General features: G+C 36.1%; 1 protein-coding gene across 2 annotated transcripts in view; it reads right to left on the bottom strand.

Moving 5' to 3' along the window:
- ANO3 (anoctamin 3) overlaps positions 1–26,829 on the bottom strand; it is a 466,581-nt gene that overhangs the window by 200,386 nt on the left and 239,366 nt on the right. For both annotated transcript variants that reach the window (XM_008003915.3, XM_008003923.3), the window contains 3 exons: positions 26,058–26,252; positions 24,343–24,414; positions 9,512–9,630 (listed from right to left, as the gene is read on the bottom strand). In XM_008003915.3, the coding sequence (XP_008002106.3) occupies positions 9,512–9,630; positions 24,343–24,414; positions 26,058–26,252 (386 nt within the window). The remainder of the gene's footprint in view (positions 1–9,511; positions 9,631–24,342; positions 24,415–26,057; positions 26,253–26,829) is intronic.

Raw genomic sequence — 26,829 nt, forward strand, 5'->3', positions numbered from 1 at the left:
ATCTGTCTTCTCTGGCTGCTTTCATGTCTGAACAACTAGAGAACTGTTTGATTTGAGCCCGTCATTGATTGAATGTTCAAATGTCAAGTAGAACCATTATCTGCACCATTTAACTGGTATGCCCATACATTAATTATTGAATTTACTTTCACATCCCATCAAACTATGTATACTTTTTTGCAGAGAAGTTATTGCAACTCTCATTTTAGAGCTAACATCTTCCAGGGAGATTTAGGAGATGTGTATCCCAAAATGAATTCTTAAGTACTCATGGGAAAAACAAATACATTGGTGATTTGAGAAACCTCTATGTGTTTGATTACTGAGACATTAGTGTCAGGGAAGAGAAAACATCTTTGACATCTTTTTTGTTTCTTTGTATTGCATATGAAATACGACTTTCTAAACAGGCACATTTTTTTTCCCTCATAGTCTTTCAGGGAACTAAAGGCATCTACCCCAACAAATCCATCTCTCACCTAATTGCATTCTCTCAGGTAAATCATCTCATGTCATGATTTCCTAGCCCTCTGCTGTAGACATATTTCAGCTCTGCACAGAACTGTTGGCAGCTATAGGAGCTTTTGGGGAGAGTTTTATGTTTCGTTTTGTGGTGGTGGTGGTGCTGCTGCTTATTTTGTATTTTGATTGGTAAGGGGAGTTGCCATACTGTAATAGATTCAGTTGAAAATATTTATCTACTTATTATTTGATCCCAAGGAATGGAAACTTTCTATTATTTGACTACTTTTACTGAGGTTTAGTGATATTATATTTGTAACACATTACTATTTTTACTTAGGGGTTTGTAGATACAAGAATAAATTGCAGACAGGTCAATCTAGTTATAGGAGGTTGTGTTAGCCACACAATTATTACAATTTAGAGCTGCCTTACTTCAGAGTAATGTTTCAGGGTTTTGGAAAGAGATAAGTATCTCTGAGGGTATACCTCAGAGATTGAACTGGAGACAGAAATGCCGAGTCTAGAGTTAAAGAGACATGCCACAATGCGGCTCTGGTTCCGCCTAGCTTAGAGACAGGGGCAAGAAATGTTTCTGTTAATTCCTTATTTTCTTGTTTGTAAAAATGAGAGTATTACTACCTATTGTCATTGAATTATTGTGAGATTTAAATTAGATAATGTATATAAAGTGCTTACCACAGTTTCTGGTACATAAGTGATCAGTGCATATTAGGGCAAAGAAACTGAAATGCTACTTACTATGGTTATTGGGCTAAAAAAGGTGAAGTCCTGAAGTGCTATGGTCATGCCAGTGTAACAAAATGGAAAAACTGGAAAAAAAGACTATCTTATTTTAAATCCTGGCTCAGTCATTTACCAGTTGTATGAGATTGTAAAAAGGTAATGATATTATAATATTTGTGGCTTAAATCTATGAATACTTAAGTATTATGTCCTTTGAATTTTACCACCCAGTGATAAAACTATAAACATCTCTTGTATATCATTCTAAGTATTTTCCCCATGAAAACCAGCTAGATATTTTTATAGAATTGGCATTATACTGCACATATTGATTTTTAAAACCACTTTATTATATAATAATACACTGTGATCATGTCCTATTATCCTTAAATAGTTTAGAGATTTTCAACATAGTACTGCCTTGTCTGAGGGCATTACGAATTACTATTTTAAATGTTATCATTTACACTTGACTCTGGAAGTACTCCTCCCCCACCACAAATTACAATGTGAGAAACATTCTTAAACAGAATTATTTGGGCTAACTTCTTGCTTTTTTTTTTTTTTCTGTTTTTTTGAGAGGGTCTCCCTCTCTCTCTCTCAGGTTGGAGTGTAGTTGTGTGACCATAGCTCACTGTAGCCTCCCCCACTCAGGCTCAAGTGATCCTCCTGCCTCAGCCTCCCGAGTAGTTGGGACTACAGGTACGTGCCACCATACCCGGATCATTTTTGTATTTTTTCTGTAGAAACAGGGTTTCACTGTGTATCTCAGCCTGTTCTCAAACTCCTGGGCTCACACTCCGGATTACTTATCTGCCCTCCTCAGCCTCTCAAAGTGCTGGGATTATAGGCATGAGCTACTACACCCAGAAACTTGGCTAACTTCTAATTGCATTCTCTGCATAAATTCCTAGAACTAGTCAACAGGCAAAATTACTTGTAGGTACTGAACCTTCCTTGTGAAATTGTTTTCCAGAAAATTTGGCTCAATATACATACTGACCAGCAAGGAATAAAAATGATAGCTTATAGTTTAAAAGTACAACAAAACCTAATACTGATATAAACATTTTCTAATTTGGTTCAAAAAACATTGCTTACATTTGTATTTCTGTAATTAATAGTACAGCTGATCACTATATATGTTAAAATTAAATTGCTTTTCAATTTATTTCATTCTTATAAATTACATTATGATATCTGTGTGAATTAAGAATATTAGTCATTCTTCTGGCATGTATATATTTTCCAGCATGTGAGCTGATCACCATATCTTAAGCTTGTCTCTTCTTAATGTTATCAGAATTTTGGCACTGATATATTTAGTATCTAAAGAGTAAGTCTATCCATGCTTAATTTTATCATTGATTTTAAAAGGCCATTTAAAGAAGCAATTTTTCTATTCTGTTGTTAGAAAAAAATGTTTATTTTTGTTTTGCTTTGTTTTCAATATATTCAGTTTGAGTATACTTCTTCAGCTCTTCAGTAATGCATTTGTTATAAGATGTGAGATGTCATCTAAGAATATTTTAACTCTTTCCAAATAATTGACTAGTTGTTGTGAGAACATTTGCATGTTTTTGAATGATTAACATTTATTTCCTGATGTGAAATGCTACCTTTATCATAACATATACACCACTGCCTCACATGCGTGTGCACATACACACGCACACACACGGGTTTAAGTAGTCTACAGAAAATTTGAAGCAACTCTGAAAACTCTTGTACTAAATCTTTTGGAAAATTTATACAAGCAATCAGCTAATGTAGAACAAGTCTTCACCATTTACTACGAAAGGTTTCTGAGGGTTCCAAACTAAGTACTTAAATGGCACAAGGAAGGGAGATTCCTTTTAGGGTTGCAGGGAAGATAATGCCTTTTCAGTATTTCAGAGAATACAAAGACTCTGAAAACAGGACGAGCTTCCTCTAGGCTGATTGAAAGGAGACTTCTTAATGTTAGGTAAGAAGATAAATTTGAAAACATGGACAAAAAGATTAATAAGCCAAGGTGATTTTCTGTGTGACCCATGTTTTACATGAAAATTAAATATTTAGGATACCACTAAATAACATAAATAAAAGGTTACTTCAGGTACTAAAGTTAAATAAATATTAATATTTTCTTTAGAAACTGACTATCCCAAAAAGAAGTAAAATTTATTCTCTTAGTATTTCATGTATAATCTTGTCCATTAAAGCAGCCATATAGAGCCAAGTTAGTCATTCATCTTGTAGTTTGGCATCACCATCTCACAATATCTGGACAAAAATTTTAAAAGGTATTTTTTTACCTTTTAGAATACTTCAGTATTCAGAATACTAAGTCCTATACACAATTTGGAGGCAAAGAGCCATTTAGGCAAATGAAATAGTTCCTGACACCCACATAAAAGTTATGCTGTAGAAGACTACAAAAGCCATCTCCTTCTCACCCTCTTCAACATATGACCAGTGTCTCCAGCCCTAGAGAAAATTATTTCTAATACCCATTGAGATAAAGATGAGCACCATCTGCCAATGCCAGTTGACACAGTCAAAGTGAATAGCCTTGTGATCTAATTTTAATGAACTGTTAAAATATTCATGTCCAGATTTTCCTTGTCCATAACCTTCTTCCTGTTTGATTTGATACCCAATATCCTTTCAAAGGTGAAGTCACTGTAACTGAAAAATAGATTAATATTTCCAGACTCATTAATGGCAATATCTGTAGTTAATTTGGGCATTGTGACAGCGGTAGACCCATGAAATATCCCAGCTGAGACCAAAAGAGCTATGCAGCTGAGCTTCACTAATGCCCACCACAGACGCCATGGATTCTTTACCATAGGTTTATTCCTGCTCACCTAGATTAACCATAGATAATCCCTGTAAATCGACCACATCTAGAGGCCTCAGCTGGTATGTAGGATGTGGCTCCTTGGTGGAGAGAGGGATTCTAGTTTTGAGGATCATATAGTTTGGTGGTAGGACCTCATTATCTTCATATGTTATTCCCAGTGTTCTCCATATTCATGAAACAAGAAAAAGTGATATTTACCCAAACCATCTTAAAAACAATCGCCCTCATTTGCTCTAGAACTTTGCTTGCAGTCAGGCCAGGTCCTTCAGTCTATGGATTTTTGGGAATGTTCCTTTCCTTTCATTACAGAATGCTTCCTTAATTTGCTTAGTTACACATGGATGAAAAGACCTTTTGTCAAGAGGTAAGACAGAAAGTAAACTGGTCTTAAAGAAAAGTTTTATAAAAGAAATATCTGCACTCCCATATTTATTGCAATAGTATTCACAACAGCCAAGACTTAGAAGCAACCCAAGTGTCCATCAACAAACGAATGGATTTTTAAAAAGTGGAACATATACACAATGGAGTACTATTCAGCCATAAAAGAATGAGACCCTGTCATTTGCAACACCATGGATGGAACTGGAGGTCATTATGCTAAGGGAAATCAGTCAGGCACAGAAAGACAAACTTTTCATGTTCTCACTTATTTGTGAGAGCTGAAAATTAAAACAGTTGAATGCATAGAGATAGAGAGTAGAATGATGATTACCAGGGGCTGGGAAATGTAGGGCAAGGGGAGAGGGGATGATTAATTGGCACAAAAAATATTTCGAAAGAAGGAATAAGATCTAGTATCTGATAGCACAATAGGGTGACTATAGTCAATACTGACTTACTTGTACATTTTAAAGAGTATAATTGGATTGCTTGTAACACAAAGGATAAATGCTTGAAGTGATGGATACCTCATTTAGCCCAATGTAATTATTACATTTTGTATGCTTGTATCAATATATCCCATATACCTCAAGAATATATACACTTACTCTGCACTCAGAAAAATTAAACATGTTTAAAACATTGTATATTTGTGACTGCTGTTAACTATAAACACATTTTGATTAAATAGTAATCTTGGAATTTTACCCTGATTTAATGTTTTCACAAGGAAGGCACTTTTGTAAATAGTTTTTTAAAAAAACAATTTTAGAAAGTTGTAGATAGGTTGCTTAAATACCATGTGATTTTAGTTATGCTATTTAAAATGACGAGTTAATGGGTGCAGCACACCAACATGGCACATGTATACATATGTAACAAACCCGCACGTTGTGCACATGTACCCTAGAACACAAAGTATAATAAAAATAAAATAAAATAAAATACACTTGGGCTCCACAGAATTAAATGCATGCTATGAATATGCTGTGTCAAACTCTGGGACAATTTTGCAAATCTTCCTAGACATTGAGGAAGAATTAACTTCATATTAACAATCACTGGTATTAGCCAATGTGTTATCCTTTAACATTTATGGTTGTTTCCATTATCTCTTGCAGAGAAACAAACCATCCCCAAACAACTCTTGGGCTCATGATTCTGTGCACAAGCTGGGCTCAGCGGGGTAGCTCTTCTGGTCTCAGCTGAGATTTTTCATAGGTCTAATTTTCCTGGCCTTTGCTGCTGGATTCTCTCCTATCTCTATTTGCTTCATTTGGGGCAATTGTGCTTATCAGCCTCTGGTCCCTGTGGTCTCTTATCCTCCTCAAGACTAGCTCTGATTTACTCACATGGTAAAGGGAGAATCCTAAGAGAAAAAATGGGAGTTGAAGATCTTTTCAGTTCAAGGCTCTGTGCTGGCATAATGTCACTCCTGCAACAGTCTACTGACAAACACGAGGACCAAGACCTGTTCAATAGACTCTGTCTCTTGATGGGAAGAGCTGCAAAATCTCATTGAAAACAGAGTGTATATAGGAAAGAAAAGATTGTGGCCAATTTTATATCTACCACAATGCCTCTGAAATATTTAAATATGACTTCTATTGTAAAGCTTGAGGCTAGCTAAATACAAATTTAAACCATGTTTAGTGCTGCCTCTAATTTCTAGAAGCTTGTGGGTTTCCCAATTGATATGCATGTGGGAATTCCTAAACTGCATCCCAGTCAGTACTTGGATAGCAAAAGCTATTTACTGTTTGTGATATTGGTTCTAAAGTACCATACCAAGCTTTGTGCATTGTAATTTCACAATAACTAAAATACCCGATTAATTTATCAATGTCCCTTCATCATAGTAGATATCAAAATTATAGATGCTTTTGATATGTAAAATGTTGAATAATTTCAGTATAAATAACATGCTAAAAACTTATGATTTGAAGCAAGATATTCTAAAGATACAATGCATTGTTCTGAAGATTAATTCTGAAGCAAACTGTAGTTACTCATAAAATATATTAGCATACAAAATTATTACAAGCCGTGCATATATGTACCTGACAAAAATTAAAATTCACTACCACGACTCAACTCAGAAAATGTTTACACAGGCCGGGCGCGGTGGCTCACCCCTGTAATCCCAGCACTTTGGGAGGCCGAGGCGGGTGTGTCATGAGGTCAGGAGATTGAGACCATCCTGGCTAACATGGTGAAACCCCGTCTCTACCAAAAAAAAAAAAAAAAAAAACCACACACACACACACACAAATTAGCCGGGCATGGTGGTAGGCGCCTGTAGTCCCAGCTACTCGGGAAGCTGAGGCAGGAGAATGGCGTGAACCCAGGAGGCGGAGCTTACAGTGAGCCAGGATTGCGCCACTGCACTCCAGCCTAGGTGACAGAGGGAGACCCCATCTCAAAAAAAAAAAAAGAAAAAAAGAAAATGTTTGCACAATGATTGATAAACCAAATGTTTAAACACATATAGAGTCTATTTACACAACTCCTAGTAAATTAGATGTTTTTCTGTATTTCTGTTTTTACGTTTCACAACTCAACAGTGCTTCCTCATAAATTCAATATAAGACATCACCTTGCAGGCCTTGGGGTTATTTCCTATTTTAGTGTATAGCTGATGGCAAACTTATTAGAAAGCCTTGTTTTCTGTAATTTAATACTTGTCATTACTCACTATGCAGTTTGTATTAGGAGTTACTTCCCCCCTTCAAGTTTGTGCCCCCTTTCCGTCAACTCTTCATAAATTTGCTTTGTCATCTCTAAAATGATATCTTTGCAAATGAGTAACTTTTCTGTAGAAATAAATATTAGTTACATTGCATAGTATGCACAGTGCAGATGATCACAACTACAATTGTCACAAGTGAATGATGCTATAAGGCACACATCTTCGGCCATATAATTATCTATCTATCTATCTATATTCTATCTATCTATATTCTATCTAAATAGGTTCATTTGAACCACAGGAAGTTTCCATTTTGTAGGATACAAGTGAATAAAGATTCAGTGTCGTAAGATCTAACTTAAAATGTATATGCGCTTTCATTCATACACACACACACACACACACACACACAATTTAATGGTGGGGTATAAGAGAGAAAGGCCAACAAATTTATAAAGCACACAGGGTATACAGACACCTAAACAGTAAAAATTAGGTTATTGCTTTTTTGAGGTTTCCTGTGTCAAATGTACACAAAGAAAATTGTCTAAGTAGGTAATTTTGCTCTTCACTTGTAGATAAACTTTGCAAGTAGACTACCTAAATGGCATTTAAAACTTTTGGTTATTGCTCAAATGGAATTTGTGCTGCACTCGAAACTATAAAATTGATAAAAGTGGACACATTTTAATAGAAGCTAGAAGAACAAGTCAGTCCGGTGTCTCATGATGTTCTTCTACAGTTCGAGTGGAAGTATAATAGGAGAAGGATATGTAATCAGGTAGATTCAGTAGGGCATTAGAATAGGATATCTTGGATTGACATATTGTGGTCTGTTACCATAATCACACACCATTCTCTTATCGTTAATGTTACAACCGTAATATGCATGCAGGTCCAACTTTTTTAAAACTTTGATATTCTAAAGTTCAAGTCTAGTCAAAGTAGAACTTGGGAAATTGCTACTGTTGAGAAGATATAAAATGGTGGATATCATTGATGGCATGTGGTAATTCTAGAAAAGCAGATAATACAAACTTTATTTAATCTTAGTTCATTTTCTAATTATTTGAGCATATTGTATTTGTCTTCCAGTCAGTGCTATAAGCACATTAAGAAACAACATCTTAATTTATCTTATAACTCCTCCTCTCAGTTCATTTGGAACAGTGCTTCACAGATAGTAGAGACTCTAAACATACATTGTATTGATCAGACAGACACAGGGAGGCAGATTTAGTAACCGTGGAAAGATAAACGCCTGATGTGCAAAGATAATTATTGGCCCATAATAGTGACCCAATTTAATTCAACCAAACAAACAAGAATAAAGAAATTTGGCACAATTATCCCTGCATCTATGTATTAGTTTGGTCTCACTTACGATAGTAATATGTAGTCTCTGCCATATTTATTTACTAACACATTGGTGGGTGTCTAATAAAGATATTTGCAAAAGTAATCCAAGAAACACAGAATCAAATATCACAGAGAAAATTGGATTTCTTGTGATTATTAGCCATGCAGTGACAATTGAAACCTAAGTCATTCCCTGTGTTAAACTGCACTTAATATCCAACTATCTTTTTTACAAAGGCATTTCCTTTTTCATCAATACAAAAAATGAAAAAAAATAAAAATAAAAAAAAATGAGCTTATCCTGAGCCAGGATTTGTCGTGAAAATCATCCAAAGGGAAATATGGATCAGTTACATTTGCAATGATGAAAAGAAGCAGCATTCCATTTTGTCTTTGGTATCTGATGGGAACACTCCCATGTTTTGAAGAGTCCATGAAAGCATTTTGTTTGAGGAATGGCAGGATTGTTGGAACCAACAACTTTTAAAATTGAACTCTACCTCATTTTTGTATTGGTGAACTATAATTTCAATAAGATATTCTCAATCTTTTGCTATGTGCCAGACACTTACATGGTTATCTCATTTTGTCTTCAAATAATCTCGTCAAGCAGACAACCAGGAGCATATTCCAAGATGAGAAAACAATTCTCAGTGAGTTTAATTAGTCTTATCAAGTTACTACAAGTGGAAATGGAACTTAAATCTTGGTTGATGTGATACTAAAATCCATGTTCTCATTAAGTCATGCTAAGAAAGACGAAGAAATAAAGCCCTAAAGAGACTATTAATGAATAATTTTACATTTCAGATTAAGTGTTTTAAACATTGTTTGAGAAATATGAATCAATATGATAAATATGAATTAATATCTCTATATAACTTCTGAGTTCTTAATGGTACATATTAACATGTATATTCTTGTATAGCCTGCAGCAAAAACCAAACATGTAGACGCATATTGAAAGGTTTTAAAAATTATGCTCTAAAAATGACTTATTGATAAAGTTTAGTTCTCATTACCTTAGATAATTTTGTCTTGAATTCAGATTTATCTTTGATAACAAAGTCATTAATGAGACGAGATCGGTCATAAGTAGCGTGTTCTGATTCATCCGTGTAATCCTTATCTTTTCCTAGGGCTACAAAAGAGAAAGAGAAAGTTATATCTATTTCTATCATTTTTCTTTTCTCTTTTTTCATTAAATGTACTAATCTCTCCTCTTTCATGTTTCCCAAGGTTTAGCCTAGATATATATACACACATACACACACACACACACACATATACATACATACCTACGCATACACACACACTAGAAAATATATAAAATTTGTGTGGCATAATTTTCAAATAATCCATACATTCAATAAATAAGCACATGAAAGTAATCACATGAAAGCTTGCCTGTTATTTACTAATGCTGACACTGACAGTGACTTTCAGAAGAATTAAATGCATCTGTGCTATTGAATGTACTTCAAATTTTTTAAAATAAAATTAGAACCATGAAAAATCATATTTGTTTTGAACTTGAAGATAGTGACATTTGTAAGAACTGCGTAAGTATTTATTTGCTTAATTAAAAACTGCATTGATTTTGAGAGTTTGTTTTCTTAAAAGCTGGAAACATTTGAATATGTAAAAAGTCTGAGAAACAGTAGAAAATATGTCTTTTTTATTTGATTACGAGAGCAGACTATATATATTTTTTCGCTTTTCATTATACTTTATATTCTAGGGTACATGTGTACAACATGCAGGTTTGTTACATATGTATATATGTGCCATGTTGGTGTGCTGCACCCATTAACTCATCATTTGCATTAGGTATATCTTCTAATGCTATCCCTCCCCCCTCCCCCAACCCCTCAACAGGCCATGGTGTGTGATGTTCCCTTCCTGTGACCAAGTGTTCTCTTTGTTCAGTTCCCACCTATGAGTGAGAACATGCAGTGTTTGGTTTTTTGTTCTTGGGATAGTTTGCTGAGAATGATGGTTTCCAGCTGCATCCATGTCCCTACAAAGGACATGAACTCATCCTTTTTTATGGCTGCGTAGCATTCCATGGTGTATATGTGCCACATTTTCTTAATCCAGTCTGTCATTGATGGACATTTGGCTTGGTTCCAAGTCTTTGCTATTGTGAATGGTACCACAATAAACATACATGTGCATGTGTCTTTATAGCAGCATAATTTATAATCCTTTGGGTATATACCCAGTAATGGGATGGCTAAGTCAAATGGTATTTCTAGTTCTAGATCCTTGAGGAATCGCCACACTGTCTTCCACAATGGTTGAACTAGTTTACAGTCCCACTAACAGTGCAAAAGTGTTCCTATTTCTCCACACCCTCTCCAGCACCTGTTGTTTCCTGATTTTTTAATGATAGCCATTCTAACTGGTATGAGATGGTATCTCATTGTGGTTTTGATTTGCATTTCTCTGATGGCGAGTGATGATGAGCATTTTTTCATGTGTCTGTTGGCTGTATGAATGTCTTCTTTTGAGAAGTGTCTGTTCATATCCTTTGCCCACTTTTTGATGGGGTTGTTTTTTTCTTGTAAATGTGTTGTATTTACAAGAAAATATGTTAATAAACATTGCAAGAAATATAAATCAGGGGATTGAAACAACTACCAGGAAAGAACAGAGAACATTGAAAAATGGTTACTAGTGGAATAGCAAAAAAAAAAAAAAAAAAAAAAAAAAAACCAACTACAATATCAGTTACATATAAGGATGTATATGAACAATCAATAAGCTGTAATAAATATAAAACAGTATAAAATAGGAAATCTCTATGGTGGCTACATGACCAAGAATTCTTGACACACTTCACCAATTTATGTTCCATATGATATAAATATATCTTCAAACTCAAAAACAGATTGCTATACATTTAGCCTTTTCAAAGATATCAAAACATCTTAGAGTTGTTTTACTAGATCAGTTGATATCTATTAAACATGAATTTTGACATGGAAAACTCTAGTGCTTTCAAGATTTCAGTCAATTTACTTATTGTACAGAAGAAAAACAATTTTGTTTATAGTATATCCATTCCTTTATAAATAATGGTTAAAAGCTACTAAAACACAATATGTTACATCGTGGGCAGCTAATAGTATCAGGTTCATAGTGGTATAAACTAAAATGGTATAGGTTATATTATGTCTTAGGATGCAGTTAATAGCCAGATACCTTAAGAAGCTCTAAGCTTTTAGTGGTTACACTTAGACCTATTAACCATACCTGACACTCATTGATGGTTAACATTTGCTACGTGCATGCAATAAGCCAGAAACGTTACCTGTATTATTTCCTTTCATTCTGATGACAACTTTAAAAGTGGGTATAATTTCTTCCTACATCTAATAATAAGCAAAAAAGGAACACGGAAATGGAACATGCCGAAGTCACTAAACCAGTAAGAGGCACATCTAAAACTGAAACAAATTCTGATCTGACTCCAAAGCCCATGCTTGTGAACATAGTATTCCCCCAGATTTAGGTAAGTTACATTTTATTCATTCAACTTTTGTTTATTAAACAACTCCTGATATGCAAGATCCTCTTTTACAAGTTGACATTAGAGTAGCAAACACAATTCTGCCTTCATACAACATTCAAGTAAGAGAAAAAATTTTAAAATAAGTAAAATATTAAGTAGGTCTTGTGGTTAGCGCATTTGAGAAAACTACTGTAGACAGGAAGGATGAAGGTGTGAAAGGAGTGGGGGGTGTCATTTTACTAAAGAACATAGTAATATTTGAGCAAAGATACAAAGAGTGAGGCAGTTAGACACACAGGTAAACTGGAGGAAGAATGATCAACACAGAAAATTTTAAAATGCAAAATCTGGATTCGCATTGAACTGTTACAGAAGCCAGAAAGAAACTGAAACTTTGGAATTATATTATTGGAACAGCTACCAAAACCCCACCATTGACTGCCAGTTTGTAAGGCACAGAGTGTTTAGTGTTTTTATTTCCTTTCCAACCCTTTCTCTTCCCTTTCCTTCCTTTTCCCCGCGCGTGCTCTGGCTCGCAGGCTCGCTTGCTCTCTCGTTCTCTCTCTGTCCCTGTCTCTCTCTTTCTGTCTCTCCATCTTTTTCCCCATTGGTTATTAGAGAAGGAAGAAATCCTGGTTTGGTTAAACAGCAATCCGCAAATGGCATGTGCTGCTGGGGAGCAGGCACTGGCTTGTGGATCACAAGATGTCATTTCTCATTCTAAATCTGCCACTTCCTCAGCATGCAATTTCCTTTTCCTAAGTCTCTAAGGTTCCTCAAAACTCTAAATAATTATTGAATTATGAATTTAATGCTTATAAAAGATAAAATCACAATTTACATTATTTTATTTTCCATGGAACACAAGAAATTAAACCTCTAGAATTTCATTACTCATTTCCTGCTCCTATTCCACTCACAATTTAGTTTTCTAGGCAGAGAATTTTTTTTTTTTTTTTTTTTTTTTGAGACGCAGTCTCACTCTGTTGCCCAGGCTGGAGTGCAGTGGCGCGATCTCGGCTCACTGCAAGCTCTGCCTCCCGGGTTCACGCCATTCTCCTGCCTCATCCTCCCAAGTAGCTGGGACTACAGGCGCCTGCCACCATGCTCAGCTAATTTTTTATATTTTTAGTAGAGACGGGGTTTCACTGTGTTAGCCAGGATGGGCTCGATCTCCTGACCTCGTGATCCACCTGCCTCGTCCTCCCAAAGTGCTGGGATTACAGGAGTGATCCACCGTGCCCAGCCACTTTTTTTCTTTAATTCCTATAACTCATCTATTTCTGGAAAAGAAATACATAGCATCATCTTGCTGGAGGAAAGCTAACTCAATTTTGAACATTTGCCAAATACCACCATATTCATTAAGTTTTTTCAGATTTTTTTTCCCCCTGCCCTACTGGGCTGACTGGAGCTAATCATTTTCTCTTCTAAATTCCTTCACATTTGTGTTTTCTTTTCTTTTTTTCTGCCTGCCCTCCTTCCCCTTCTCTCTCTTTCTCTCTTTCTTTCTTGGTATATTAGCGAAGTCAGCATAGTATCTGGATGACAAAACTATCTGTATACCAAACCTCCATGACATGCAATTTACCCATGTAACAAACCTGCATATATACCTCTTAAACCTAAAAGCTGGAAAGAAAGAAAATTTTTCAATAAATGCATATTAACAAAATAAAAATAAAAAAGAAATATATAACTGAAGCACAAAAATTCAAGTAAATGAACTAAGAAAAATAATATTAGAGTACGCAGATAACTTTAAATCATTGTCCTGATGAATGATATACAAACATATTGCTATGGCTTGGATATGGTTTGTTTGGTCCAGGTCTCATGTTGAAATTTGATCTCTACGTTGAAAGTGAAGACTGGTGGGAAATGTCTGGGTCGTGGAGGTGCATCCATCAATATGTTTTAAGAGCAAAACAGAGCACAACTGGAAATGCATTCTAAAATTATAATCTAAAAGAAATCTGTGTTAGCAGGAATGTTCCTCTAAGCCTATGAATAATAAAACGTAGAAACTATTGCCATCTTAAGAAACAAGTTTAATTCTAGTTACACAGGCTAAAACCCTAGGAGTAATCTTGACTCCTCATTTTCTCTTGTACCCTACATCAGATCTTTCACCAAATTCTGGTGACTTAGCATGAAGCATTACCTCTTTAGCACACATCACTCTTTAGCACATACCACTAACATGCAATGTGTTTTCACTTATTTGTCTTTGTTCATTATTTGTTCCCCTCACTAAGGTATTTTTTGTGAGCCTGGCCTTTACATATATATATGTGTGTGTGTACATTTTTCCCACTTTTGTTGTCTTGTTTATTGACTGCTTTCACCTTAACATCTAGAACAGGGTCTGGCACATAGTTGCCATTCAATAAATGTTTATTGAATGACTAACTGGAATTAAATGCCCAAATCCTGTCTAAACTGTCTTTAAATTACAGCTCAAAGTTGATCATTTATCAACATCTGATTATAGTTAAAACCATCACATCTCTCAAACAGAAGCTCATTTGATTCTCCAAAACAATCTCCCTGTTTCCTGTTTTGCTCCTACCACATGGTAGCCAGGGTGACCCTTTTAAAAACCCAAGATATTTCACATTAAATCTCTGTTCAAACCTTCTAATAATTCTGCAGCCCCAGGTAAAACCATAGTCCATACAACAGCCCACTGGGCATATGCATCATCTAGCTCCTTACTATTGTGTCTAGAATTGGTTCCTTCTGGTGAGTTCTTGTTCTCGCTGACTTCAAGAATGAAGCCACCGACACTCGCGGTGAATGTTACAGTTCTTAAAGATGGTGTTTGTTTCAGAGTTAGTTCCTTCAGGTGTTCATGTCTCCAGAGTTTCTTCCTTCCAGTGGGTTTGTGGTCTCGCTTGACTTCAGGAGTGAAGCCGCAGACCTTTTCAGTGAGTGTTAGGTCTCTTAAAGGAGGCGCGTCTGGAGTTGCTTGTTCCTCCTGGTGGGTTCGTGTTCTCGCTGACTTCAGGAGCGATGCCGCAGACCTTCCCAGTGAGTGTTACAGCTCATAAAGGTAGTGCGGACCCAAAGAGCGAGGAGCAGCAGCAGAATTTATTGTGAAGAGCCAAAGAACAAAGCTTTCACAGTGTGGAAGGGCACCCCAGCGTGTTGCCAGTGGTGGCGCAGGTGGCCAGCTTTTCTTACCTTATTTGGCCCCGCCCATATCCTGCTGATTGGTCCATTTTACAGAGTGCTGATTGGTCCATTTTTACAGAGTGCTAATTGGTGTGTTTACAAACCTTTAGCTAGACACAGAGCGCTGACTGGTGTGTTTACAATCCTTTAGCTAGACAGAAAAGTTCTCCAAGTCCCCACCTGACCCAGAAGCCCAGCCAGTTTCACCCCTCACTATCATTCTGTATCCAGCTCATACAGCTCTACCCTCATACCCTGCAATCCAGCTGCACCAGGTTATTTGATGTAAAATATGTTCTCACTGAAGGGTTTTTGCACTTGTTTGTCTCTCTGCAGATAATGCTCAATCTCTGTTTTAGCCACGGTTCTGTTCACTAGTCACCCCATCAGAGAATCACTGTTTGATCATTATTTCTAAAATACAGTCTACATTGTTGTCTCTCTGCACACAATGCTTTATTTTTTTTATTATTTTTATCAGCACCTGACATCAAATGACAAAACATTCATATAAAACATATATGCTATATATATACATATACATCAGCATCTGTCATTGAATGTATACATTTATACATATAAATGTTATATCTACCTCCTCCTAACTATAAGTGCTATTAGTGCAGTGACTTTTTTGTTCATCACTATATCCTGATATTTAGTTCATTGTTAATTGCATTGTAATCTCGTAGCAATTGTTAACTAATAAATGAGTAGTATGCTTGTATGTGGGAATATTTTGCATCCATTAAATTGCTTTGCAGACTGACAATGTACAGAAATGCTTAAACTATAATCTTAAGTTAAAAAGCGGTTTTAGGCTATTCTCACACATTTCACTTGAAATATAATTTTCCTTCTGAACGTAACTTTGTAAAACAATATAAATGTAAGGACAGTGAAAAACTGTAGTAGGAAGGAAATGTAAAATGTGTTACCTATTTTAACTAGGTAGTGGTAGTCCTCTCTCCCTCGTAGATTTTTTTTTTCTTGCTAGGAGTTATTTGTATCATAACGGCAGAATTTAAAAAGCTTTTTAGAGTTAGTATTTGTGTCAGTCAACATCTGAGAGCAACAATGGAGAGAGCCATATTGCATTTTGGTTAATGAAGCTAATTACTCTTCCATCAGTGAGATCTTCTGAAACACAAATGAAACCTACTAATGTGTTTTGGTTTTTCTCAAGGGCATAGATCCTTATTTTTATGAAATCCTCCCCATGTGGTGATGAGACATTTATTGCACATATGCCCAGAACATCAATCAAATTTCAAATTAAAAAAATGTTTAAGCAATAGCACTAAATTACAATACCAAATATTATATCATATTTCCTCTTTCTAAGATGACTTTCTCCCACATTGTAACATTTCTGAAATCATGGCAGTAACTTATTTTTCCTAAAAGCTCTTATTAATTTGATGATGCTTCCTATAATTGATAGTGTCTTAAAATCTAAAAAGATCAAAGAATAAGTAAAACAGATTTTCACACATGCCAAAAAACAAAGATAACAGCTTTCTGGAACAGGTGGTAACAGTTACAGTAAGTCTGATTATGACAAATAGAACTCTTGCTGTTCTCTAGTAGCAGAATAATAGGAAGGCATACATGCATAAAAAATGTAGTCTCAAAGCTCAATAAAATTGCTTCATGTGTTGAAGAACAAAGGCTGATACAGTGGCAAGGGAATCGATATTGGTTTCAACAAATTGAAGTTAAAATCTTGGTTTTATCATTTGTTAGCTGGGTGGCAGTGGGTCCGTTACAGTTTTTTAATAGACTTTAGGATAATAAAATATTTCCATAAAATAGTTCCAAGGATTAAATGCAAGAATCTATGCACAGTTACTCAAACACACAAATATATTTTTTCATCCTTTTGTTTGCTTTCAATACACAATTTTAGTATTGAGACAACTATTTAAAAAATAAGTAATTTAGGGCTACCAAAAAAGTCATATCTTTCATTTTAAAGCCTAAGTAGACAGGAAACAACATAATTACCTTGAGTATGCCAGTAGAAAATTTAAAATTTAATCTATAAATCTGTTTTCTAATCATCAATTGTATGCTTTATGTTGAAAACTTACGCTGACTCAAGTGGGAATACATTGTCTTTTAAATTTTGTTTGCATATCAGCATCAGTTCAAAACGTAAAGAAACTGACCAAGATAACACAGCAGACTATTATGATCACAACATAAACCTTAAGGCTATCTCTGGGAGTAAAAGTTTAATAGCTAAATTATTCCAGCTCAGTCATTCTTCTTTACTATAATGTCATTTTATTTTGTTACTCTCTTACATTGTATTGTTTCAGCATCTGAAAATAGATACTATCCTTCCTGGAGAATTTTCAGTGTGAGTAGATTATTAGTTGGCCTTCACTTACTTGCAACTGTACAAACTTTCTGTACCTTGCTAATAATGGCTTGCCCCAGGATTATCAGAATAGGTGATAATATGGGAGCACATGATAATAATGACCTAAGGTTATTTTCATAATTTATGTTTTATATGTCATCTCTGATAAACATTGTCTAATTTGAGTCTCACAACAGCTTTCACTACAATTATGCTCAATCTCTGTTTATAAGAAGAAATTAATATTGATATCTCTATTTCTCAAATCAGAAAACTCAGCAAAGATGGTGTGTACCCAAGTAGTAAGTGACAGTGTTGGTACCTGAAACTGGAGCTTTTGACCACCAACAAATTTCGTGATTTAAAAAATTATCCTACAGAAGCTTTCTGTGAAGAATAAATTCATGAATGGTCCATACATGGCTTGCTCTGTGGTTAGGACACAATAACAAGAAGAACCCAGACTTATTAATTATTTGGGGTTCCTTTGTTGCCTACTTCTCCCTAGCCCTATTGTTCTAAAGTACTACCACTAGCCAGTAGCAATGAGGGTGCTGGCAGAGCTGTGCTCAGTGAACAACACAGAGAAGCAAAACCTGCAGATAAACTGCTTTCCATTGTATCAGTGTGCCAGTGTTTTCTACTCACCATCTTTCCCTGTACTCTTCCAATCCTCACCCATCCACCCATGTCATTGAGTGGATAGCTTGTACCAAGCAATACGAGCAAGACAAACATAAATCACAGTTATTACCTAGTGAACAGTCATCCAAAGTGCTATGAAAGAAAGGAAGTAGCATCAAAATGACTATGCATTAGGGAGGACTTCAGTAAGACTGATGTTAGAAAGGCAATTCTACGGCTGGGCGCGGTGGCCCACTCCTGTTAAATAATGATTTTACTAATCATTTAACTAATGATTTAACCATTATCCCAGCACTTTGGGAGGCTGAGCTGGGTGGATTGTCTGAGGTCAGGAGTTCAAGACCAGCCTGCCCAACAAGGTAAAACCCCGTCTCTACTAAAAATACAAAAAAATTAGCCGGATGTGGTGGTGGGCACCTGTAATCCCAGCTACTCGGGAGGCTGAGGCAGGAGAATCGCTTGAACCCGAGGCAGAGGTTGCAGTGAGCCAAGATCATGCCACTGTACTACTGCAGCCCGGGGGACAAGAGCAAAATACCGTCTCAAAAAAAAAAAAAAAAAAAAAAAAAAAAGGTAGTTCTACTACTTAAGAAGAGTTTTGTTTTAAGCCTTTAAATACTCTACATAAAGGTCCATCATCACAATTTAAATACAAAAGAGAATAATATTTAGATCAGGTCCTCAGTGAGAAAATTAACAAAGCACTAACTCATAACAAGTGAGAAAACTCACAGTGATAAATGACATCACAGAGAGCAAAAAAATGGGTGGATTCTACAGCAGACTCTCCAAAGAGGGGTGTGTGTGTGTGTGTGTGTGTGTGTGTGTGTGTGTGTGTGTGAGAGAGAGAGAGAGAGAGAGAGAGAGAGAGAGAGAGAATGCTCTTTCATCCATTTTTCTGTCCTAATCCTAAAAGTATTCTTTAAGCACCTACTATGGGTCAGGTACTATTCTTGATTCTGGTGCTAAAGGTGGCAGCAAGATTGACAGTTTCTGTCTTCTGGAAACACAAAATTGGGGTGAATAACCTAAATAAATAACTTTAGGTAATAAGTATTATGAAGAAAAATCCAAGATTAGGAGACAGAAAGTAAGTCTGATGTGAACCTGGCTTATTTCGGTGTAGAGCCCTAGGATAAGCACATATTTATTGTGAACAAGGAACATAAGATGGTTGAGTTGTCTTCAGCTCGTGAGAAAAAGGAAGCATTAGGAAATGGCCTAGAGAGACCAGACCCAGATTCTGCAAGGTCTCTGAATACCAGAGTGAGTTTATATTTTAAATGTAATAGGAAACCCTGGAGAGACAGGAGCACAGAAATGATGGGATTTAATCTTCCTTTTATTAAAGCTTTCTGTGACTCCTGCTTGGAAAATCATCTATAAGGAGGTAAGATTTTGAGCAGGGAGATCTGTTAGGAAGTTATTGTACCAGTGTACCAAGAGAAGGTAGCAGATGGACCCAGGTGCAGCAGTGAATGTGGTGAGCAGTAGTCAGATTCTGAATATATTTTGAAAATTGAGGCAAGAGGACCTTATGTGTTCGATAAACAATTGACAAGATTTACAGTGACTGTGAGACTGTCATAACTGAAAAATATGTTCCTTCAGTGTAATTCCCACATTTCTGTAATCTTAAGTAGGTTAGGAATATTAAAAGAAAGTTATTTCTTATGCCATCTTCATATAAAATGCTACTAAGAAAAAATAATGGGAATTAGTGGATATTATCTATTGTTATAGAATGAAAGCAAAATCACCATGTACTCTTTGACCATAACTATTTAAAGAAATAAACCAATGAGTATTCCACTGAGCTAAACTATTATGTTTGTAGAAAGGAAATAAATTTTTCAAAACTCTAATATGACCCTATTCCTGAGGAAGTCATTCTATAACATTAGCAAAATGTTGATTTCATAACAAGATTAGACAGATGTGTGTTTGGGTTGGTTGGACTCAAATTAGGCTGGTCTTAATGAGCCCTAAATATTTCATTTCTAAGTTACCTGAGTTTATGGCCATATGGGCATGGTAAGAATCAAGCATCAGGCACTTGTTAACGTGGATTACGGTATCCTTGTCATTTTCCAGCATACTGAGAAGAAAAAAGTAGGCAATGGTAGTGGGGCTTCCAAGATTAATAACTAAAATTATTCCCACACGGGGATTTCAAATTCACTGCTACAAGGATCAGCACTTTCTAGAATAATTTTGTGAGTGTGTGGGGGATTATGGAATGCTGCTCTGGCTTTGTGAGCTACTTTATGAAAAGTAGAATTAAAAGCTATGAGATGTCAATTAAAAAAAGAAGAAAACAAAAAGAATCAAAACTTTCTGACCCAATTAGCTTTTTAACTAATCATTACCCAAATATATTTTAACATGCAGCTTTATCTTCACCTTGTACTTTCTGCCTGAAACGTATTAACATCTTATAGAACTAGTGTCTTTGGAAATCACCAACCACTTTTTACCTTAAGGCTTTGTGCCTACTGTGGTGATTAAAAGAGAAGGCTAGGGATTAAGGTTTCCTGGGTTGAAATCTCAGTTCTCCATTGACTAGCTATGTGACATTTGGAAAATTATTTTCTCTCTTGGTGAATAAGTTTCCTCATCTGTAAAAACGGGCTGTTAATAGTACCTAACTCAAAGGGTTGTTGTGAGAATTAAGTGAGTGAGATAAGGCAGGTAAAGTGTATAATAATAGAGTTCAGTAAATTATTGTTTATCCATTATGCCATCATTATGCCATAAAAGTCCCCCCGACTGTTTTTTGTTTTTTTGTGTTTTTGGTTTTTTTTGAGGCAGAATCCTGCTCTGTTGCCCAGGCTGGAGTACAGGGGTGTGATCATAGCTCATTGTAGACTCCAACCCCTGGGCTCAAGTGATGCTCCCATCTCAGCCTCCTGAGTAGGTGGGACTACAGTTGTGTACCACCATGCTTGGCTAATTATTTTCTTTTTTGTAGAAACAGGGTCTCACCACTTTGCTGATGCTGGTCATAAACTCCTGGGCTTAAGCAATCCTCCTACCTCAGCCTCCCAAGGCGCTGGTATTACAGGCGGGAGCCACCACACCCATCCTAAAATCACTTTTGGTGATCACAGAAATAGCTGTTTAGTATAAATCTCTCTGGGCCCAGCAGAATTTGGTGTGAAAGATAAGTTTAGTGATTGACTGAATAAAGCAATGAAAAATATTTGCTGAACCCCCATGATGTGTTAGGAGCTATGATGAAGTTATGCCTTTTTATTTACTCCAAATCCTACTAAGAATGGATCATTGATCCCAATTTACTAGTGAAATCACTAAAGCTCAGAGAGGTTAAGTAATATACTACAGTTACATAACTAGTAGATATAAGAATAAAGATTTGACCAATGGCTGGCTGGAAAAATAACATTTCTTTCATGATGTATACCCATCCTGTTAGGGAGCCTTAGTAGACATGTCCTTCTCTGAATCAACAGAGCCATTAATATTTTTTCCTTCATGGTTCTCATTTGGAATAATGAGAAATATCAATCCTCAGTAAAACACTGACCACATGCAGTTAAGTCTGCCTCAGCATTAATATTCTCATGGGGCCACTCAAAGTGGTTAACTGTAAAAAGCCATTAATAAGATGCATTAGTCAGGAAATTCCCATGCAATAATCAGCCCAATACAGGAACCTGGTACTCTGCACGCTAACGACAAACTTAGCGAATGTAACTGCTTTGCATTTAAAAGAGAACATGTATTGCCAAAATGCTTACTCATGCTTTATTTAACTGTACTCTTGGTATATTTGACATTATTTTACTTGATTTCTTTTCAAAGATGATTAAAACACTCATATTTGGCCGGGCGTGGTGGCTCACGCCTGTAATCCCAGCACTTTGGGAGGCCAAGGTGGGTGGATTGCCTGAGGTTGGGACTTTGAGACCAGCCTGGCCAACATGGTGAAACCCTGTCTCTACTAAAAATACAAAAATTAGCTGGGTGTGGTGGTGCGCACCTGTAGTCCCAGCTACTCAGGAGGCTGAGGCAGGAGAATTGCTTGAACCTGGCAGGCAGAGGTTGCAGTGAGCTGAGATCATGCCACTGCAGTCCAGCCTGGGAGACAGAGCAAGACTCTATCTCAAAAAAATAATAATAAAATAAAATAATTAAAAACACTCATAGATATGCACCTAACTCTAAAAGAGTATTTCCCAGCCAGGTGTTACATCCAGATGGATTCCTGAAATGCTTAGCGATACTACACAGTTAGCTGGAGACTGTACCTCACCTTCATTATAAAGGCAAACACCTCATCGTTTGTATGCATTTTAACTGCAGAAGCTGTGATATCTTTCTAACTTGAATAAATGACAGACTGATGCTGGGGGATGCTAAAATAGTGAATATGAGATACAATGCCTGGAGAGATATGAATACAGGTCAGCTGGAACAAATAACTGAGACACACAAAAGTGATGTGAAAAGAATCATAAAGTTAAGAGCATCCAATTATGTTAAGCATTCAGAGAAAGTTCTTTTTAATATTTGGAATGGCAAGCTGTCAAAAATAAAATGCAAGGAATTACATGGAAAGTTTTTCAATAGAGTGATTGTTAAACTATACATTGGTTCTAATTTGGAGGACAGGTTAGTGAAGGGTGCTTTGCAAACTCTCCCGCCTGTATGGATATTTTGGACAAGAAAAACTTCAGGTTCGTTTTTTGTTATTATTTTTTTTAAATTAGAGAATAACAGATAATATACTTTGAGCATCCCAAATCCAAAGTGCTCCAAAATCTGAAACTTTTTGAGTGTTGAAATGACACTCAATGGAAATGCTCACTGGAGCACTTCAGATTTCATATTTTCAGTTTTGGGATGCTCAGCGAGTAAGTATATAATACAAATATTCTAAAATCAAAAAAAATTGAAATCTGAAATACTTCTGGTCTCAAGAATTTTGGATAAAAATACTCAACTTGTAGTAATCTTCAGAATTAATTACTACAGGAAAGGCCTTTGTATTCTGAGTGAATTTTTTCTGATGAGATACTCTTTTCGATTCTGTATATGAAATGAACCTGCTGGTCACTGGCTTTCTTTAATTAAAAACTTAATAAGCTAGCACTGTTTCTGTGCCACACATAAAACAAAAATTATTATAAGAAACGTGACTAATTTGCAATCATTCAGAATACAATTATAAATAGCAAAATTCATAGTTTCAAAAGTTATGAAGAGTGACTTAACAATGCCTGTAGAGAAAAGCCAAGTTACAGTTTTTAGGTCAGAAATTCTTTATCCTGGTCACACTAAATATTTACTGGGCAGGCTGTTAAAAGTATGTATACTAATTTCACTCCCCAGACCAATTAAAACTGATTTTCTGGAACTGTGATCCAGGAAGTATTAAAAAGTCCTCTGGTGATTTGAATGTGTAACCAGAGTTGAGAACTCCTTTTGTAGGCACTGAGACCTGGCCACCGATGTATCCGCTACTGAAAACTCAGGGCTTGGTTTCTTCAGGTTATGTATCAAGGCACTGAGGTTGCAAAATAAGTGCTGGCACATTAGTATCACTTTTTAAATTAATTCTGGCTTTATTTTATTTCTATTTAATTCATGAAAATGAAAACCCGATTCAAAAGAATTGTATATAGGCAAGCTACAGATCTGAATGTAAAGCTTGCTCAACTGAAGCAAATCTTATGTAACATCAAAAGGCAAAAAAGGAGATTGAGTAAACTTGTCACTGTTATAGGAAAAATAAATAAAATTTATAGTATCCTGTAATGATGGGTTGAGATAGAATCTCTGAGTGTTACTAACATTCTAAATTCTGAGTGTCAAAATTTTATAGATCTTGAAATAGTAGTCTATATGTTCTTACTTATAAAAAATTGAAATTTTCAGAATAATGGCAAAAATTGTTATTTTTTATTATGAGATTATTGCTCATCATAAATCCTCCTATATATTTGAATTCCAAACTATACATTTCTTAATTTCTTAACCTCACAATATTAAACCCACCCATTACGTTAAAAACCAAACATGAACTTTTTTCTTAAAAAAAAAAAAAATGCTAGTTTTTTTTTAGAACACAGTTTACCTTTGGAGAGAGGGAAAGGAGTAGTAAATACTGAATATCAACTTACCCAAACAAAAATCGCTGAGGTCAGCAAAAGAACATCTCAGCACAGAGTCATTTTTATTCTCCTCAGTGTTAACTGAAATAAAATAAGACACTTTGTAGTTTTGGGAAATAAAAGCATAACAGAAAAATAACCATGGTGATAGATGGACAAATGATGGCTAAACGTGAATTTTTTTAACTTAATAAGTTAAAATTAGTTATTTAAATTTTTTTTTCTTTTTTTTTCTTTTTTTTTTTTTTAAGAGACAGAGTCTAGCTCTGTCACTCAGGCTGGAGTGCAATGGCACCATCTCGGCTCACTGCAACCTTCACCTCCCGGGTTGAAGTGATTCTCATGCCTCAGTCTCCTGAGGAGCTGCGACTATAGGCACGCATCATCATGCCTGGCTAACTTTTGTGTTTTTAATAGAGACAGGGTTTCACCTTCTGGGCCAGGCTGGTCTCGAACTCCTGGCCTCAAGTGATCTGCCCACTTTGGCCTCCCAAAGTGCTGGGATTACAGTCATGAGCCATCGTGCATGGCATAAAATTTCACTTTTGATAAGGGAAAGAAACATCAATATTATGTTTTCATACCCTCATCTTCTTGAACAAGTTGCCACTTTACATGCTGGACATATTTGTAAGCTAACTACAATATGTAGTGATTTCACAACAGTATTGAAACAGTACTTTTGATATTTTTTAGTTATCCAGAAAAAGAAGTAACCATATGGAGTCATAAGGGAATGCATTCTTATAAGAAAAAGCCACAAAAGGATTGAAAAATAAAAATACAGATAGGTGCAGTGACTCATGCCTATAATCCCAGGATTTTGGGAGGCCAAGGTGGGTGGATCACAAGGTCAGGAGTTTGAGACCAGCCTGACAAACATGATGAAACCCAGTCTCTACTAAAAAATAGAAAAATTAGCCAGGCATGGTGGTGTGTGCCTGTAATCCCAGTACTCAGGAGGCCGAGACAGGAGAATCACTTGAACGTGGGAGGCAGACGTTGCAGTGAGCTGATATTGCGCCACTGCACTCCAGTCTGGGTGAGAAAGCGTGACTCCATCTCAAAAAAAAAGAAAAAGAAAAACACACCCTAACCACTGCACAACAGGGAGCATGGTTGTATTCAAATTCTTAACTCTTATAAAAAGGAGTTGTCTAAAGAGATAGTGTGTGTCTTAGTGGGCAAATGTGTGTAGGAGAGTGCCTAAGGGTAGCCACACCGTTTCTTTGTGTGGCACCTAGCTGGTATGTCTCTCAAATTCAGCCCTTGCACACCAGCCTTGGATTGCCAAAATCTTTATGCAACCAAATCTTCACTGCTTTATTGTCAGTTGTAAAGTCTTCAGCCTTTATTTTTAGAAAACCGAGTTTACTATTGCTGACATTTTCTGTTTGAATACTGGTTATAAGTTCTCGCCAGGAATGTTACTCATCAACAAGAGGGATGCAAATAGTGGCCAAATGCACCAGTGATTCATGTAGCTGGGACTTCCACTGCGAACAAATATTAGGTCCAGACTCCATGGGATTGGCCACCTTCAAGGCAAGGAAGAGATAAAACACATCTGGCCAACAAATGGCATGGTGTATTGGTCTCCTTTCTATGCCAGCCTCCTTCCTGAAGAGCTCTATAAAACTGGTCCAATGGAAAAAGGAAGGAAAGGACTATTTGGAAAACGTAGATTTTATAAATTGGACAAGAAAATAGGAATTGTTGCTCACCTTGCTCTGCTTTGTCAGTGGAGATTAAGGTTATAGATGTGGGAGCCTGAGATTCACTCTCTGTTGACTGGAAGAGGGAGGTAGACTGGCTCAAGCTCTTTGAGTAAGCGTAACTCTGGGCGAGGCAAGGCAGGGATCTCCGAGACGGTTTTAACGAAGTTTCTTTTGTTATCTCACTCTTGCTTATATTCATACCTGCAAATCCAAAATGTTGAGTTTTAGCAATAAAAAAATCAATCAGTAGAGGTCAATAAAAAGTTTTAATTCGTGTGATACCTGTTTCAGGAATGAACTATTGAAAAGCACCACCCAGATATTAGAAATAATTGAGTTAGTTTTGTTTCTATTTTGTCAGGGAGAGTGTTTGAGATTTTCGTTAAATAGTTCTGAGACCTAAATATCTGTTTCCTGTTTGAGCTTTCACCACTCTTTTAAAAGTTCTGTGAAAAAAGAAACTGATGTTTAAGTTCATTTGGGGAATTATGACAACAATTATTTGGATACTCTTTGAATAAAACTTACGATTTAGGCTTTCAAATAGCAAAATAAATAAAACCTAATACATAAACATTCAAATTACTAAATGGCGCCCTTCTTTCTACACCCTCCCCTCCCTTAAACACACACATAATATCATAGCAGCGACTTAGAGGCTGGAAAGAGATAGCATAACATAGTATAAAAACTGGGCAGCAAGCAGGGATCAAGACACCAACCCTGTGCTTAGTGTTAAGAGTTACTTACTTCCCTCATGTTACTTCTCATCTGCCAG

The sequence above is a fragment of the Chlorocebus sabaeus genome, chromosome 1 (assembly GCF_047675955.1).
Source record: "Chlorocebus sabaeus isolate Y175 chromosome 1, mChlSab1.0.hap1, whole genome shotgun sequence".
NCBI classification, from domain to species: Eukaryota; Metazoa; Chordata; class Mammalia; order Primates; family Cercopithecidae; genus Chlorocebus; species Chlorocebus sabaeus.